The following is an 18,418-nucleotide window of genomic DNA, read 5'->3' as shown; positions in this document are numbered from 1 at the left end:
GTTTCATGAACCCAACTAGGAAACTTCATCAGTGATGAAGTAACTAGCAGTTCATTACTTGGATAATGAAACATCTGCAAGAAAACCGCCAAGCTCAGAAAACACCAAGGACCCCACAGTTCAGCCCTGAGCTACAAATATTCTCTTCTATCAGAGTGATTTTTTTCTTCCCGATTTGGGTGAATAATGGCCAAAGTAAATAAAACCCTCTCACTTAGATACAAAGAAAGTTTTAAACAGATAAGAGGCAGGGCCCAATTCAAATGCATGCGCGCCCCCGCCCCAGTCTTCAGACCCTGCAGCTTTGAAAAACAATCCATTTTTCAGAAGATGAACTCAAGAGTTGAGGACCACCCATTCCGAACCAGGAAAAGCAGCCAGGGCAGAGCCTCAAACCAAAGACCCTCTAAGATGGCACCAAGCGGTTACATTTATTGTGCCTTGGTGTGCACAGATTCCCCACCCTGAGGCCGAACTTCAAAAAGGAAACCAGAACAACGTCAGTGAAAGAAAGAAAGAAAGAAAGAAAGAAAGAAAGAAAGAAAGAAAGAAAGAAAGAAAGAAAGAAAGAAAGAAAGAAAGAAAGAAAGACTACTTTTCAAAACGTCCAGGGTTTATTGCCTTTAACATTCGTTAATCACCCCAATGTAATTCTTTAAAATTAAAAAGAAAAAGAAAAAAAGATTCCCACAGATGGATTTGGAAAGAGCCCACCTACCCAAAGGCTGGCTGGGGGAGTGAGAGAGCAGGTCCATATTGTTAAGTGGGCTCCTGTAAGCCTGAGGCTCGTGGTTCCAGCAGGAAGAGATCCTGGAGAGAGGCAAGCTCCGCGCCTGAGAATGGGGAGGGAGGAAATACTGTCCCTAAAGTTTCTATAGGGCGTGAGAGAGCAAAAATTCCCCCCTCCCTTGCTGGGCTGCCAAGTGGAAGGGTGTTAGGGGGGAAGAGGGAGAGGGCAGCGGTTCGTCCCCTACCCAAAGGAGCAGTCAGGAGAAACTGACTGGCATGCATCGGTCAAACGCAAAAGGGTTGGGAGGAAGGAGAAATGGCCGGACACCTCTGCGCTTCTCTGGCCTGCTGCTGAGACGGCCTTCTCCAGACCCCCTTTCAAGGAAGGAGGGAGGGAGGGAGGGAGTCGAAGCCCACCCGTTTTATCTCTGATGGTCAAGCATGTTGTCCATTATCTCTGGTGGCTTCTGGGCTTCCTAAAGGACCACCACTCCTTTGTAGCAGCGGTTGTAATTGTCTCTCCAACAGGGCCTGGGGGCCTCGCGATGATGTTTCACAAGAGGGACGGAAAAACAATTAGGACGCTTAGAGTTCCCTGGGGCGGCCTCGCCTTGGTCCCACCGTTATACAGGTAGTCCTTGACTTATGACTTGCTAAGCGAGGCATTCGCTAAGTGAATTTTGCCCCGTGTTACAACCTTTCTTGCCGCAGTGGTCAAGTGAATCCCTGCAGCTGCAAAACTAGCGACGCTGTTGTGGCTTCCCCCCTTGACTTTGCTTGCCAGAAGGTCGCCAAAGGGGATCACGTGACGCCAGGACACACCGTGGCCGTCATAAATATGAGTCGGTTGCCAAGTGGCTGAATTTTGATCAGGTGATCATAGGGAGGCTGCAGCAGTTAGAGGTGTGAAAAACGGCCACGTGGGGTTTTTTTTCAGCACGGTTGTAACTTCGGTCACTAAATGAACTGTTGTAAGTCAAGGACCATCTGTACTCCAGGTGATGCACAATCCCTGCTCCAAAAGAGGGAGTTTTCTCCAACAGGCCCCCTCCTCTGCTCTGAGGTGCCCTTTCTTCTCTCGTTCCTTCCAGGCACCAATGGAAGACCTGGAACTAGGCTCTATCTTCCTAAAAACCTTATCATCCTACCAAGATCTAGTGCAAAGGATTGAGGCCGAATGGAGAGATGGAAGGAAGGGATTTGGGGCAATTAAAAAAGAGGGGGTGGGGGTGAGAACGGAACTCTCTCTCAAAAGCCACCCTTCCCACCCTGGAGATCTCCTCCACACAACTCAGCCAGAGCTGGTAAAGTTTGATTTCTAGATGAAGGAAGGAGCAGATTTATTCTCCATGCGTTCTACGTGGCGTAAGTATTCGCTGCAATAAAAAACTGGTTGATTATCCTGTTGCCCTACTTTTGCAAAAATGATTGCTGGAGGGATTAAACCTTTTTCAGTTCTTGGCATCAAACCACCCTCGGCACGAAGCGAGCTCAGGGTTACATCATATTATTATTATTATTATTATTATTATTATTATTATTATTATTATTATTATTATTATTATTATTATTATTATTATTCAGAACTCGAAGAAACGTCTAAGGGGCGTGAAGGAAAAGGGAACCGCACTAAGAGAAAACTGCACTAAGAGAAAATGCTTGCCAGGCGAAAAGGCTGGCAAGCGCACCGTGGCTTGTTTCGAGGCAGCGTGGAGAAAAGTAAAAAACAGATCAGGGTAGAACCGAAAAGAAGAGACGATAGAGGACAGAGTTGAGGGGATGAAAAGAAATCACAGACACTGGCTTTAAACGCTTACTCGATGCTCTCTGGGGATCCAGTCAGCATGCAAGGCCGCTCCGCCATCCCACCGCTGTCTGTCAAGGCAAAATAAGAAAAAAGTCAATGGCTCTTGTCCATCCTGCTGCCAGCTTTCTGTTTAGAAAGGACAGGGCTGACGGTAATCCATAGAATCCTAGGATGGACGGGACCTCGGAGGTCTTCTAGTCCAACCCCCTGCTAAAGGCAGGAGCCCTTGCATCAACCCGGTCAAATAGCTGTCCAGTCTAACTTTGGAAACCTGCAGGCATGGAGCACCCACAATTCCAGGTGGCAAATTATGCCATTGATTGTTTTCACTGCCAGGAAATGTCTCCTTAGTTCCAGGTTGGCTCTCTCTTTAACAAGCTTCTAGGCTAAAAGACCCCTCTTCTGTAATTGCACATTCAAGTTATGAGGCCAAATTCAATTTTCAGAGCCTCCCCGATTAATATCCACTGCTTGTCATTCCCCTTGCCTTAACCACGACCAATATGTCTATGTTAACGGAAATAGGGAAATCAAGCGTTGTGTTTATTCATGGATAACAGAGAAACAGGCTGAGTTCCTCCATCATGACAAGCTAAGGTAGTCTGACAAACCACTATTAGCTAAAATCAGACTATATCTCAATCTGGTTTTTCCAGACATGTGGGCTAAAATTCTCAGCATGCTCATAAATAGCTGCCAGGTGCTCAGGTGAGAGAGCGCCACGATAAGCCACAGAACATGGTTCATAAACCCCAATAGATGGATTCACACACTATAACCAGAACCCATGCAATCACGCTACTGGTCCGGTTTAATGTCCGAACCCAGCCACAGCCCTGGAATCAGAGGCCGGCTTGCAGACCTGGTCTTTCTCTGAGGCTTTCCTCTCTAAATAAGGGAATGGATTGGAGCAAAAATTAAATTACTGTTTACCACCCACCCGCCAAAGCTCCTTACCTGATGCAATCTGAATTTTGCACCCTGATTCTGCCTGAATCCGCGAGATTTGCTCACCGCCTCTGCCGATAACTGCAAAACATATAGCCAACGTCAGGCTACGTCTACTCGTGCTTTGGAGAAGAGGTTGACCCCCTTTCCCCCTCAAATATTGGAAGACCGCTATCATGCCACCCCTAGTCTTTCTCTTCGTTAGGCTATAGACGTGTTCAGTTCCCTCAACCATTCATTGTTCGCTTTAGCCTCCAGAGCCCTGATCATCACTGCTACTCTTCTCTGTACTCTTTCTAGTCTCAATATCTCTTTTATATTTCCTTGGCTCAAATTGGATATCAAAGCCAGCTCATCCTTAACACTGGCTTTAAAAAAATCCTCTTTTTCTCCTTTTCTCTTCTTAGCATGAAATCCTGGGGGCAAAGCCTGTTCTCTTGTGTGATCAATGCCAGGAATTTGGGAATACTATAAAGTTGGGGGTCACAGAACTGATTTCGCCTTATACTCAGGTTATCAGGGCACAGTGACTGCATTCACACAATACCCTAGTCTCCAACAAATGATACAGGTAGTCCTCGACTTACGACCATATTTGAGCCCAAAATTTCCATTCCTGAGCAGGACAGTTTGTTAAGCGAATTTTGCCCCATTTTACGACCTTTTTTGCCACAGGAGTTAAACGAATTGCTGCAGTTGTTTAGTATCATGGTTATTAAGTTACTCCAGCTTCCCCACTGGATTTGCTTGTTGGGAAGTCACAAAAGGGGGTCGCCTGCTCCTTGGATCCTGAAACCGTCATAAATACGAGTCAGATCTTGCCAAGCGTCCGAATTTGGATCATGTGCTGCAAAGGTCGTAAGTATGAAAATCGGTCCCTTTTTCCAGGGTCGTTGTAACTTTGAACGATCACTAAATGAAATGCTGTAAGTCGAGGACAACCTATGGCAGATTTCTGCAACGGACGGGAGATCACTGTCTTATTCTCAAGAGATTTTAGAAGCTTTGAGTCCCATAATCCCCTTCACACTCAGCTGTGTGAATGGCTCCACCCGAAGCAGCTTTGTTTCGACTTCCACAGAACGAGTGCTTGAATGCCCCCTCCTCAGCAAATACTTACTGAATCCAACCATTTTGTCAGGCACTTTGAAATCTTCAGTTATTACTGCCCTGAAGAGAACAGGAAAGAAAATTCATCAACTTTTCTTTCACCGTTTGGAAAAAAAAATCAGCTTCAGATGCCAGGAATAATGAGGGGGATCAGCTCAGCATCTGGGGAGTTGTAAAACTACACCCAGATGCAAATGGAAGAAACAGGCTTGGTATCACTGTCAGCATTCTTGCCTTGGGGAGGGGACCTGATGTCCCCCAGTGGATAGCTATAGAAGTGGTGGAGGTGGAGTCAAGAAAGGAATCAGCCCGGAGTCCTTACGTTGCCACAAATGGCCCAAGTCCAGCCTCTCTTGAATTCTGTTAACTCTTATCTAGTGCCAATTTTTAACACCCACTAATGGACTTATCTGGCCCTAACCTAGCCCATCTCCTCTTAACAGAATAACGAGAGTTAGACGGGACCTTGGAGGTCTTCTAGTCCAACCCCTTGCTCGAGCAGGAGATCCTATACCATTCATCCAAAGACTATTAGCCGTGGTTCAGTTTTACGACTTCTGCTTCCACCAGGATAGATTATTCTACATATAAAATCTCCACTTGGTTGGCTAGTGGAAGTTCTTTAGATGCCTGCTAAATGAATTTAGGTGTCATAGAACTGGATGCTCTCAATCTTCTAGACATGGCCCCAAGAAAGCATCTTGAATACAGGTAATTCTCAACTTACAATTGTAATGAAGCCTGGAATTTCCACTGTAAGTCACGACAGTCGTAAGTCGAGGCACCCGACTGACCTGATTTTACACCTTTTTTTGAGATGGATGCAAACAAGTCCATTTATTTACTTACTTTTTAACCTATTTATATGATACCTTTATTGTTCTTACAAATAACTCAAGGCAGCAAACATATCAAATACACCTTCCGCCTCCTATTTCCCCTCCCCACAACAACCCTGTGAGGTGGGTTGGCCTGAGAGAGAATGACTGGCCCAAAGTCACCTAGCTGTCTTTCATGGCTAAGGCAGGACTAGAACTCCCAGTCTCCTAGTGATCAGCCCAAAGTCAACCAGATTTTCATTGAACTCACGGTCTCTTGCTTTCTGGCCTGGTGCCTTAACCACTAGGCCAAACAGGCTCCATTCATTCCTAAGGGGTTTTTTTGGGGGGTGGGGGGGAGGCTGGAAGCTGGCAAAAATGCCATAAATCAATAAAAAAGCGAGCCAATTGCCAAGCACCCCAAATGTTTTCAATGTGTATTGGTGTCAGAACTCCAGAACCAAGTCATAAAAACCCTTTTGAGAGTGTCATAACCCTGAATGGTTGCTAAGCACCTGGTCATTAAGTGAGGACTATCTGCATCCTTTTACTCTTCACCCTGATCTTGTCTATCTATCTAATATTGTCTTCTCCTTGTTCAATCTCACCCAAGCCTCACTCACTGGCATCAGGTAAATATTTATTAACTGCAAGCCTCTTCTGTGTGAATACACCACCAATGACTCCTTCACTCCCTACGCCCCCCCCTTCAAAAAAAAATAATCATCATAGAATATTCTGAAGCAGAAGACTTAAGAAAAGGAAAAAGAGATGGAAACCGCCCGCAGTTTTGCGGCGTTCCCAACCTCTGACTTTCTAATACTCCAGTGCAGATGGCAGATCAATAAACAATTACCAGGGATCGATAAATAATAAAACATAACCCACGGCTTACCTTTGATGTACGAGGGCCCCTAACTGGTTACCTACTGTGGCACAGAAGAGAGAGAGAGAAAGGGGGGAGAGAGGAAAAAAAATCAAAGCATTAGTATGGATAAACTAACTTCATCTGCCCGTTTTCATCGGGGTGAGGGGAAAAGAGAAAAGCAAAGCGGAAAAAAAAAAAACCAGCAATTTGGGTTCAGTGACTGAAATGAATGCTCGTCGCGGGACGGGAAACAGGAGATGTTTTGATCCACCCCAGCCGGGCAGGAAAGCATCCAGCTGAACACTGGATAGGAAATTGATCCACCTCCCTTCCATGCTGTGAAGCATGGGAGAAAGACCCCCTCTACCCCACCCCACAAATCCCTGTAAGTGCTGTTCCCTGTCCCACTGGGATTCCCCCCACCTCTCCAGCCCAAAAGGAAAGCTGATATTAAAAAGGATCAAGAGGACCGATAGTTGTTAAAACAAAACCGGAGGAACCGTTAACAAAAGAGATTTGGAGAGTTTTAAGTCAAATCAAAAATAAAAAGTATTGGGAGAGAAAGAGAGAGACATACAAACATACTTCTGGGGTTATCTCTTATCTGCGATCCATGAAGCCAGTTTACACGGAGACCTGTTAAAGAGAGAGGGCGGTCAAAGAAGGCTCCGTCGTCAAGTTGAGGCTATGGTCAGCTTTCTACTCAAGAGGTCCACCTAAGATGTCCTCCGCTTGTCCGGAAGCTTCTAAGGAAGCTTGAGGTCAAAGAACTTTGCATCATCAAGTTGAATTTCTGATCATGTTTCCACTCAATGGAGGAGCCATAGTCACTTAACAGCCATGTTACTAACTTAACAACTGCAGTAACTGACTTAAAAAACTGCGGCCGTGAAGGTTGTAAAATGGGGTACAAAAATCACTTAACTGTCTCCCTTAGCAACAGAAATTTTGGGCTCAACTGTAGTCGTAAGTTGAGGATTACCTGTAGTTCATCAACTCAAGTCAAAATTATCCCTCCGGTCATGCCTTGGAGGGTTTAATAGGGTCTCGTGTCACGTATGAACTGAGAAGAGCCAAATGTGGCTTAATAGATTTGGATTAACAAATCATGGTTAATTAAGGCTACAGAGATGTTTCTGGAAGCCCTGCCCCAATTTATTAGTCTTCATTGCATTTTCCAATTTTTATAATCTTTGTGGGATGGGAATTATGGCACCTGAAATCCAAGATTATATATATATATTAAAAAAGAAGAAGCCTGAAAGCCTTCTCAGCAGAGGGAATAGAAAGGTAAAAATTAACACAGGGTTGCTAGGACGCAGCTTGGCAGACGGAAATCACAGGCAGGAAAAAGACTGGGTTCCCCCCCCCCTTCTTTGCTCTAAGCAACCCAATTACTCCAGGTTTTCAGCTGCTTGTTTTAAGAAAGTAGCGCACCCTTTGCAGGAAATAATTGAAAAGGGAGAGTGGAGAACACGAGAATGAATTCTGCATTTCAAGCTCCATTTCATGCCCATTTCCCAGGTCAGTTCAGTCATTTTCAGTGGCGAGAGGCATAGATTAAGTCTATTTTCTTACGAATGACACTCTTCCCCCCCCCACACACACACACATTCCACCCCTCAGAAAAGCGCAGGGAACTTGTGACAATCAATGTCCCGCCAGGACACCTCTATTTCATCATGCTCTACCAATCAATTGCCTATTTTCTGAAATGGGATAGGTGCAACTTTTACGGGTCTTTCTCGCTGCTGAAGTGGCTATTTTCTGCTTGTTCGAAAAGTAAAATTCAGAATATGCATGAGGATTAGAGAAAGTGACATGAGCAGAAGCAGGAAAGGAAAGCTTTAGACAACTTAGGACAAATTAAGGATGTAACCCAGATCCTTTCTTCCTCCTTCCTTCCTTCCTTCCTTCCTTCCTTCCTTCCTTCCTTCCTTCCTTCCTTCCTTCCTTCCTTCCTTCCTTCCTTCCTTCCCTTCCCTTCCCTTCCCTTCCCTTCCCTCCTCTTTCTTTTCTTTTCTTCCCATCTCCCTATAAGGTGGATCTGGGTGGTTTACAGGTTATAAAACGGGTAAAAAAAAATAAGTTAAAACGATGAAAAGAATGCAACGTTAAAATATTATTCTGCATTTCTGGTATTCCCTTAAATCCTTATCAAATCTATCAGCCCCAAATTGTCCAGAGCAATTTTACAGGCTCGATTTTATGGCCACCTTTATCGCAATTGTATGTCAAGAGTTGCTGAGTTAATGCATCAGTTAATTAATTAATTTAATGCATTAAAAGCTCAACAGCTCTGGAAGATGATTCATCACAGAATGAAACAAATGTCTTTCCCCCTTGCCAGCTGATTTTTCTATTAGGCATTATTAAGCTTTATGTCCACATAAAGTACATGAAGTCAGCTCTATATATGGTAATAGTTGCTAGGATATTTTATATTTCTTACTGGAAATGACACACAATTTGTCTCTTAGAAGAGGAGCAGGCTAAGCTATGTCCGCATGCATTGATGTCAAAAATTGCTTTGTGTTTAAACAAGTCAGCTACTGAAATTGCTGGCTGATCGTCATTTTGTTACAAGTTAGGATTTGTTTTTGTGATCTCGGATACCTATTAACTGTATTGTTGCTTTTATTGATTTTTAAGCTGTACGCTACTCTGAGTCGCTGCTAAAATGGGCTCCTCAATCACTTTTGCGGTACCATCGTAACTTTGAACGGTCTCTAAACAAATGGTTTGTAAATTGAGGACTGCCACTACATTTATTTTTCCCTTGCAAGAGGAAAAAGTTAACCTTCCTTGGAACTTAACAGCTCCAAAACTGCCCTTGGGCAAGCACTCTCTGAAGGGAAGTCTCAGCACCTTTGTCCCCTTATCAAGGGAAAGACTAAACAATCGCTCAAGCATTATTGCTGCTGCTAAAATGAATCTTCTAACCACTTCCAACAGCTCTGCATGATTCTGTTCTTGCAGGGCCCAGCGTGAACGCTGGTTGAGGACAAACCCCAATTCATGGCATGGGTCCAGGTTACTTGAGGGACCGTCTCACCCCACCGGGATTGGCTCGTCCCACTCATGATGGCAGAGGAACCCTAATGAGGGTCCCATCAGCCCGGTTATTCATTCCAGCACACAGGGTCCAGGAGAGGGCCTTCACTGCTGTGGCCCCCGCCCTCTGGAAGATCTTTCCACCCTGATGTGAGGTTGGCCCCAACCCTCCTATCCCTTCGCAAGGGCCTAACGACCTGGTTCTGCCACTTGGCTTGGGACCCCAGTGGGGGGGACAGCGCAATGGAGATGGCTGATTGAGTAACGACAGATCCCAGCTCCTCCCCATGTGTCTTTCATTCTAATGTTTGATTTTTAACTTTTTTATGGCTTAGCTTAGATGTAACTTAAGCCACCCAGCGTTACCCTAGGGCAGGGGTCTGCAACCTTAACAACTTTTAAGACTTGTGGACTTCAGCTCCCAGAATTCCTCAGCCAGCATAGTCCACAAGTCTTAAAAGTTTTCAAGGTTGCAGACCCTGGCCCTAGGGTAAGATGGCCGGCCAATAGGATGGATGGATGGATAGATAGATAGATAGATAGATAGATAGATAGATAGATAGATAGATAGATAGATAGATAGATAGATGAGAGAGAGAGAGAGAGAGAGAGAGAGAGAGGAAGAGAGGGGGGGGGATAGATTCTCTTCCCCACTGCCAGCCATTGCCAAACCAAACCAAACTTTCCTTAAAGTAAAAAGGATTTCAAAAAGTTGGGGAAAGACTTACTCCCGTCTTCCAAAGCCCGCTTGACTCCGTAACCGTACACCGAGGGGTCCACGAGGGGTGCAGAATTATTCACGTGAGAAATTTCTCCAATTTTAGCAGCCATTTGCTAGAGGCAGAGAAATAAAAAACAAAAATCATTAGCTAGGTTTAGACGGGGCGAGCTTAGAAAGTTCTCTGCTCTGGTAACGAACCAGCCTGGGAAGAAGCAAAATGGAAAGGTTTTGTTTATGACGATTGTGGCGTCCCAGGGTCCTGTATTCACCTTTTGCAGCCTTTTGGCAAGCCAAGTCCATGGGGAAGCCGGCTACGCTCAACAACTGTGTTACGAACTCAACAACTGTAAGGGATTCACTTAAGCACTGAGGCAAAACCCACTTGACAAATGCCTCACTTAACGGCAGAAGTTTTTGGGCTCCTTTGTGGAGCACTACCCGTCGTTTATGTCAATCCTCAGACCCCTGAAAGACAAGGTGTCTTCTGAAAGGCAGATGGGGGTCAACTTATGAAACCCCCCCAAGACTTCCAATATTTCTGAAGAAAAGCAGAGAAAGGTCGACTGCCTTTGTGAAAGGAGCACTTTGAACATGAGAGTTAGTTATTCCTGCTTTGGCAGCTGTTTACTCAGGAATGTGGATAACTGGGGCGGGGGGGGGTTAGCTTCTAGGAGACAGCCTTATCTCAGCTATGCGGGGTTACTGGCCACAGAGCCTGCTGACCAAGGAGCTCTCCTTCCTTCGCAGAAGATTACTTAAGGGGTGTCAAAGTCTTTTTCCTCTGCCCAGAAGACTTTTGGACCTAGAAGAGGCAGCGCTGTCTCATCTCCCCCTCCTCTCTGCGGATGACCCCTGCCCACCTATTAATGCTAAAACACACAGGGATGGATGGATCCAGGTCCTGTCTAAAAAGCTACAACGTTCACCACAACATTCCAGCTTGAACAAGAGTCAAATGAACCAAGGTGACTCAAGAGTAGTGTAGAATCAATGGGCTGGGAAGGACCCCGGAGGTGGTCTAGTCCAACCCGCTGCCCAAGGCAGGAGACTTTATACCATCCTGGTCAAATGGCTGTCTAATCTCCTCTTGAGAATCTCCGGTGTCTGAATCGCGTGACCCTGGGGATGCTGCAATGGTTTCAAGTGTGAAAAACGGTCGTGAGTCAATGCCGTTGTAATTTTGGGCATAAAATGAACAGTTGTAAGTCAAGGATACTGAGAACCCCCCCTCCCCCCCAAAAAAGAAAGAAAATTATTTTTCAGGGCTTAGGCCTCCTCAAACGTGAGGCTGCAGCTGCTTAGCAAAACCTTTCTGATCCAGCTTATGTAACACAATGCCCTTAGAGAGAGATAAAATGGAAAAAATGAGGAGCACCATTCAAGGTGCTTTAGCGCAGGGAGGAAAGAGAGAAAATGTGTATAAAACAAGAACTGGCGGCTCCAGCAAAACTCTCCCAACGCCGCACATTAAAGGGCGTTCCCTAAGAAAGCATTTGAGAGATAGAACAAGGCCCTATCCTGGGAACCCAGAAGACAACCTGCTACCGCGGTGCCAGCTTCGTTATGAAAAAGAGCAAGGATAAACAGACAAGAGAGAAGTATTAATGAAGGAGTTTTGTCTAGTGGTTAAGGCCCTAGGCTAGAAAGTGGGAGACTGTGAGTTGTAGTCCCAGCTTAGCCGTGAAAGATGGCTGGGTGACTTTGGGCCAATCACCAGGAGATGGTGAGTTCTAGTCCTGCCTTAGGCATGAAAGCCGTCTGGGTGACTTTGGGCCAATCACCAGGAGACTTAGTCTTAGACCGTGGACACTGGATGGAAACCCATGCTGAGAAAAATAATCAGCTTCTTTAGACGGGGAGAATAGAGATTGTTTTTTTAAAAAAGAAATAAAACTAAAGCGAGGCACATCAGGGGATTTTACGTATGTGTAGAGGGGTAAAACTGGCAGCAACTATTCAGGAAAGAAAACTAAATGGCTCAGTGGAAACCAGCCCTGTAGTGAAAGAGGGAGGGGGGGGGAATCCATGCTAGGAATCCGTTGGGAAGTAGTAAGGGAAGGCCCATGGAAGCAGCTGCAAGGCAAAGCCTTTGTGCAAACCTGTTATACAGATTCTCACTAGCCCTTAATGGAAAAACATTTGCTGACCTGGAAAAATGTCAGGGAATCGAGAGAGAGTCACAGGACTGGATGGGCACCTTTGCAAATGTTAAAATATGGGGAAGGGGGTGAAAGAGAGGCAGGAGGAGGAATGTGCAGAGAAAAGCAACCATGATGGCGAAAGGCCTGGAGGCTCAATCATAGGGTGAATGGTTGAGAGAAGTAGGTATGTCTAAGGCTAACGCAAAGAAGCCTTACGGGGGGCATAGAATAGCAACCCTCCAGTATCTGAAGGGCTGCCACAAAGAAGAGGGGGGTCAAGCTATTCTCCAAAGCCCCTGAAGGCAGGACAAGAAGCAACAGATGGAAGCTCATCAAGGAGAGAAGCAACCCAGAACTAAGCAGAAATTTGCTGAGAGTGGGAACAAATTAATCACTTTTCTCTAGAACTTGTGGGTGCTCCATCACTGGAGGTTTTCAAGAAGAGACTAAACAGCCGTTTCTCAAAAGGGATATACGTTTGCCAGCTTGAGCAAGGGGGTTGGACTAGACAACCTCCAAGGTCCCTTCCAGCCCACAGGATTCTATGTTCTAAAACATCCACAGTGCAAACGTCCACAACCATTTTAAAAACAGCAACAGCTAAGCGTGTTTGCTAGCAGGTCAGTTTGTCACCCAGAGTACGGAGAGGGAACGAAAGCTCTCCGTTTCATTTGGTAGCTTTCTGTTTGACTTTAGGTTGCACTGAATTAATTTGTTTTTGTTATTTGAACAAAGGTTGGCTTACAGCACACTCCTGGCCAAGTCAAGTCAAAAGCCGATGTTGATGATGTGGCAGTTTCTCAACAAATTACGGCTCAAAAGAGTAGCTGAAACGCTGTGAATGCCACAACTGGACTTTAAGTTACTTGATGGGATGACAAGTTTTTGAAAGTTTTTCGTTTCCAGCACCTGCCGTAAGTTAATGGGGAAACTGAAGTTAGGTGGTTTGATTACAGCACAGGTAATCCTCAACTTATGACAATATAAAAACCTAACCTGGGACAACTAGAAGCAAGCATTCACCGGTCTTTCTGGCAGCTTTACAGCTTTTGGCTCCTTAATCAGGCCACGAATCCACACCGGGGAATAAAAAAGCACAATGCCACCATTTGCCCTTCACTGATTTACACCACAAAAAGTGCTTTCTAAACCTGTTTCTGGCACAGCCTTGGATTGGTGGCTTAGGAGGTAATAATCTTATCAAGATTTGGGGGAAATGCACCACAGCTAGTCCTGGGCTTACAAATATTTGTTTAGTGACCATTCAAAGTTACAACGGCACTTGACTTATGAGCGTTTTTCACACTTACGAACTTACACTTACAAAAGAGATCAGACAGCCACTTGTCCGAAATGGCACAGGGTCTCCTGCTTGAGCAGGGGGGGTTGGACTAGATGACCTCCAAGGCCCCTTCCAACGTGTTATTCTGACCATGGCAGCATCCCCGCAGTCACATGATCAAAATTTGGAGGCTTGGCAACTGGCATGTACTTAAGACAGTTGCAGCATCCCAGGGTCACGCAGTCACTGTTTGCGACCTCCTGACAGGCAAAGACACTGAGGACACCGGATTCACTTAACTGTGTTACTAACTTAACAGCTGCAGTGATTCACTTAACAAGTGTGGCAAGAACTGTCGTAAAATGGGGCAGAACTCATTTAACATTGTTTACCAACAAAAACTTTGGGCTCAACGGTGATGGTAAGGCGAGGACTCCACGTAAAATCAAGCAGGTCTCTTCCTACAGCCTTTTGCAGGCCAAAAAGTATCTTTCAGGGAATATTCTCCATAACATTAGACATCTATTAGCATTAATACTCATTGTTTTAATGTTTCCACTTGTTGCTTTCAAGGATCGTAAACCACCCGGAGCCGCCTCTGGAGGGGACGAGCAGCATGTAAGTTGAATAAATAAATAAATAGTCAATAAATACAGGTAGTCCTCAACTTACGACCACAATTGAGCGCAAAATTTATGTTAAGTGAAACATTTGTTAAGCGAGTCTTGCCCCATTTTATGACTTCTCTTGCCGTTGTTAAGGTAGTAACCTGGTTGTTAAGTGACTCTGGCTTCCCCTTTGACTTTGTCAGGTTGCAAAAGGGCATCACGTGACCCCCCCACCAGGCGACCCACAACAGTCACAAATATGAATCGGTCCCCAAGCATCTAAATGGTCATAAGTGTGAAAAGCGGACATGAGTCAATCCCATTGTAACTTTGAACGGTCACTAAATGTACTGTTGTAAGTCAAGGACTACCTACAAACCTCCAACAATATTCCCAAGGAAAAGGGGTAGGAGAAAAAACAGACCTATAGGTCGGAAAGAGGCAGGAAAAGACGTTACAGGACGCAATTGTGTGTGCAGTCCAAGGTACCTGTTGCACTAAATTATCTGCACAGCCAGAAAAAGTCCTGAAGGGAATGAAGTACACTGGATCACAATGAACGTGCTGGGATGAGGTGGTCAGTTAAGTTCTGCCTTGCCCACAAATAATCACACGGGCTGTTCAGTTATGCAACTCGTTTTGATGAATAAGCTCTGTGCCTCTCTTACCATGGTTACTTAGCATGAGGCACCTGGGGCTGGACAGCAGGCTAAACAGCTCAGAGGCAGAATTGTCTATGCAATGGCAACTCTTATCACGCGCAGTTTATTTTTCATGATTCAAATAGGCAGCACTGTCAGATCCCAGAGAAAAAGAGAAATGATAAAACTATTACAGAAACATCATAGTTCTCGACTTACAGCCTAAGGAAGGACTAGAACTCACTGTCTCCGGGTGATCGGCCCAAAGTTATCCAGCTGGCTGTCATGTCTAAGGCAGGACTAGAACTCACTGTCGCCTGATGATTGGCCCAGAGTTACTCAACCAGCTTTCACGCCCAAGGCAGAACTAGAACTGCCAAAGACACCCAGCTAGCTTTCATGCTTAAGGTGGGACTAGAACTCGCCATCTCCTGGTTTCTAGGCCAGCACCTTAACCACTACAACAAACTGACTCTCCAGTTCACTGACTGTCTTGTTAGAGCAGTGGTTCTCAACCTTTTTAATGCCGCGACCCCCAACCGGTCGTAAGTTGAGGACTACTCAACCGGTCGTAAGTAGAGGACTACCCAACTGGTGCAGCACCGTTTGCAGAATGGGACTTTTGGCGGGCTCCACAGGGCAGAGACAGCCTGGATAATTCCTATTGGCTTTTGAAAGCCAATAGAATTAGACTCTATTCAAGAGAGTCTATTCTATTGGCTTTCAAAAGCCAATGGAATAAAAGGGAGTAGCACAGCTAAGGAAAAGAGGGGAAAAAATGGCAGACTGCGTTGTTTAGCGACCCCTGTGAAATGGTCGTTCGACCTCAAATGGGGTCCCGACCCACAGGTTGAGAACCACTGTGTTAGAGGAAGCGGGGTACAGCACAATAGGGACCCACAGCATAAGACAACTTCACAGAGTCTAGAAAGGTCACCACACAGAGATCCTTGGGTTCAACCTTGAAGGAATACTCAGTGGTGATAACGTGTGGATATCAAACAGCTAATGCACACGACAAAGGGAGATATCTGATCCTTCATGTACTTGTGGGGGGGGAAAATCACACAGTAACAATGCAAGATGGGTGTCTAGCTTAGAAGCATGACATATAGTCTGATGTTCACACATCCAAGTTATCTCTGTTTTCAAGAGCTCTCGAGAGAGAGATGCTAAGGAGCAACTTCAGGCCGCTTCACGAAATGATAAAACTCTGTACCGTTAGTTTGAAATACAGGCAGCCCAGAATTTACGCTGCTAAGAGAGTTTTGCCCCATTTTATGACTTTTCTTGCCACATTTGTTAAGTGAATCACTGTGGTTGTTAAATGAGTAACACGGCTGTTAAGTGAATCTGGCTTAGCTTGTCCGAAGGTCGCAAAAGGGGATCACGTGACCGTCATAAATAAGAACCAGTTGTCAAGCGTCCGAATGCAAATCACGTGACCAGGGGGATCCTGCCACGGTCATAAGTAACTTTTTTCAGTGCTTCGAACGGTCACTAAATGAACTGTTGTAAGCCGAGGACTACCTGTAGAGAGCAGTGCATGAACGTGATTGGCAGGAAGGATGATTTGTAGGACTAGAACGTCAGAGAGGAGGAAGATGAGTTAGATGCAGATACTTCCATTTTTCTTTCCCCCCCCCCCTTTTAAGTTGCACTTCCTCAGCTTACTGTTTGCTTTTCCTTTTCTGGGCTTTGCAAAAGAGCTGTTCGCCTCGGAAAATAACACAATAGTGTGACGGACATAGGCCTGCGTATGCGTAAAAAAAAAAAAAGCAAGAAAGAGCTGAAGAATTCAAACTTTCCTCTGCACTGGGCCAAAAGATGAAGCATTTGAGACAGGGGGCATATAAATTTAAGAAATATATAAGAAGCTATGCAAGTAGGCAAGAAGACGGATGTAGTTCAAGGCGATGGCAAAACAACTTGCCTTGTCCTGGTTGCCAATCTGTCAAACAACGTGCAGTTTCCAGCTGTGTGTAGACTTTGCACAGCTGCAGAAGAGAGCCAGCGAAGAAGCTGTAAGAGGCCTGCAGCTTTTCCCTTATCAGGACAGGAAATAAGGGATTTTTAGTGTAGCTGGAAGAGTCCCACTGCAAGTGAACGTGATTGTGGAAGTTGCCAAGAATGGTTTCAGGGAAGAGAGAGAAAGCCTGCACTCCCGCTGAACTATTAAAGCCCAGTGGAAGGAGACATGGGGCCAAACCTGTACAGGCAGTCCTCAACTTACAACACCTCATTCAGTGACTGTTCCAAGTTACAACGGCACTGAAAAAAGTGACTTATAACCGTTTTTCACACTTGATCACCGTGGTCACCTGATCAAAATTTGGACACTTGGCAACTGATTCATATTTATGACAGTCACAGCATCCTCCTGGGGTCACGTGATCCCCTTTGGCGACTTTCTGACCAGGAAAGTCAATGGGGAAGCAGGATTCACTTAATAACAGTATTACTAATTTAATGACTATATTCACTTAAGAACTATGGCAAGAAAGGTCCAAAATGGGGCAAAACTCAATGTTCCCTTAGCCACAGAAATTTTGGGCTCCATTGTGGTCGTAAGTGAAGGACTAACCGTAGGAGTACAGGAGGGTTCCTTGGTGTTCTCTCAGCATATTTTCTTGCAGACGATTCGTTGCCCAAACTAGGTAACATCATCAGGGCTAGGAGGCAGGACTCCCTTCTAACACTGATGTTGGTACCTAGCTGGGTCATGAAATGTCTGCAAAAAAACAACCAAAGTCAGAGAGCTCCAAGGACCCCACAGTCCTCCTCCTCCTCTTGTGTGATCGGACACACAAAGAATTTGTCTCCGGTGTAGAAGCTCACAGTGTACATATAAACAGCGGGGGAGAGGTCATAATCATAGTTACATTCAAGTTTAGTAAATAAAAATAAAGGATCTCAGCCAGGCACGGAGGCCTGCTGCCTCCGAGCTCCGGCAGGGACCTGTCAAAACACTCAGCACCCAAGGCAGGGTGGCTGGGCCTCTTTTCGGGATGCTCCCCCGCCTCCGGGTGGGCTGTAAGGAAGCAGAGTCCGGGGTGACAGGCCCTCTAGTCGGCCCTGCTTGGGCTGCCCTACTGACTAGGAGGCTGGAGCAGAGGGGCTGCTGCTCTCCCCTCCTAGATAGCCGAGCCTCCACATCCAGGAACAGTCTACCAGGGAGCCCCTAGAAAGGCAGCCTAGCACAGCCGAAGGCAGGCAGCTGCTGGTGGGCTCCAAGCAGGGTCCTGGGGGGGCCCCGGGGGCAAGGTCAGGGATGGGGGCTGTCAAGGAGCAGAGCGCCCCCAGCGCCCCGCTTCCCAGCGCCAGAGAGGCGGGAGAGTCCCGGGGCGGCGGGGCCCCCTTTTCCCGGCATGCCTCGGGCGTCCCGGCCACCCCCAAGAGCCCTCCCGGCCGGCCTGCTGTGGGGCGGCCCGGCCCACCTCCTGTCAAGCCAAGGCCGGGCCTGCGGCCTCCTCCCGCTGCCCGCTCTGCCCCGGCGGCCCTCGGAGCCCCGCAGCCGGCTTTCCCTGACCCCGCGGGGCCCTCCGGACGGCCCTGGACGTCGGCCCGCCCGCCGCCGCCGCCGCCACTCACTCGGCCTCTCCGTCTGGCGCCCGGGGGCTCAAGCGCTCCGGCTGCCTCGCTCTCCCTCCGCCTGGGGACCCGTACCCGGAAAAGGAAGTCCCTCCCTCGC

At 46.4% G+C, this 18,418-nt stretch overlaps 1 protein-coding gene across 2 annotated transcripts in view; it reads right to left on the bottom strand.

Moving 5' to 3' along the window:
• The window catches only part of FUBP3 (far upstream element binding protein 3), a 31,974-nt gene extending 13,556 nt beyond the window's left edge, over positions 1-18,418 (bottom strand). The window contains exons 1-7 of one of the 2 annotated variants that reach the window (XM_039345159.1): positions 18,319-18,418; positions 10,063-10,168; positions 6,866-6,916; positions 6,308-6,341; positions 4,605-4,654; positions 3,494-3,565; positions 2,547-2,604 (exon numbers count right to left, since the gene is read on the bottom strand). In XM_039345159.1, coding sequence (XP_039201093.1) covers positions 2,547-2,604; positions 3,494-3,565; positions 4,605-4,654; positions 6,308-6,341; positions 6,866-6,916; positions 10,063-10,165 — 368 coding nt within the window. In that variant the 5' untranslated portion in view covers positions 10,166-10,168; positions 18,319-18,418. The remainder of the gene's footprint in view (positions 1-2,546; positions 2,605-3,493; positions 3,566-4,604; positions 4,655-6,307; positions 6,342-6,865; positions 6,917-10,062; positions 10,169-18,318) is intronic. The other variant, XM_039345160.1, reaches the window with a different exon arrangement.

This window comes from Crotalus tigris, unplaced genomic scaffold (genome assembly GCF_016545835.1).
Source record: "Crotalus tigris isolate CLP2741 ecotype Arizona unplaced genomic scaffold, ASM1654583v1 scf7180000017940.1788314, whole genome shotgun sequence".
NCBI lineage: Eukaryota > Metazoa > Chordata > Lepidosauria > Squamata > Viperidae > Crotalus > Crotalus tigris.
This window is presented reverse-complemented; position numbering and strand designations above follow the sequence as displayed.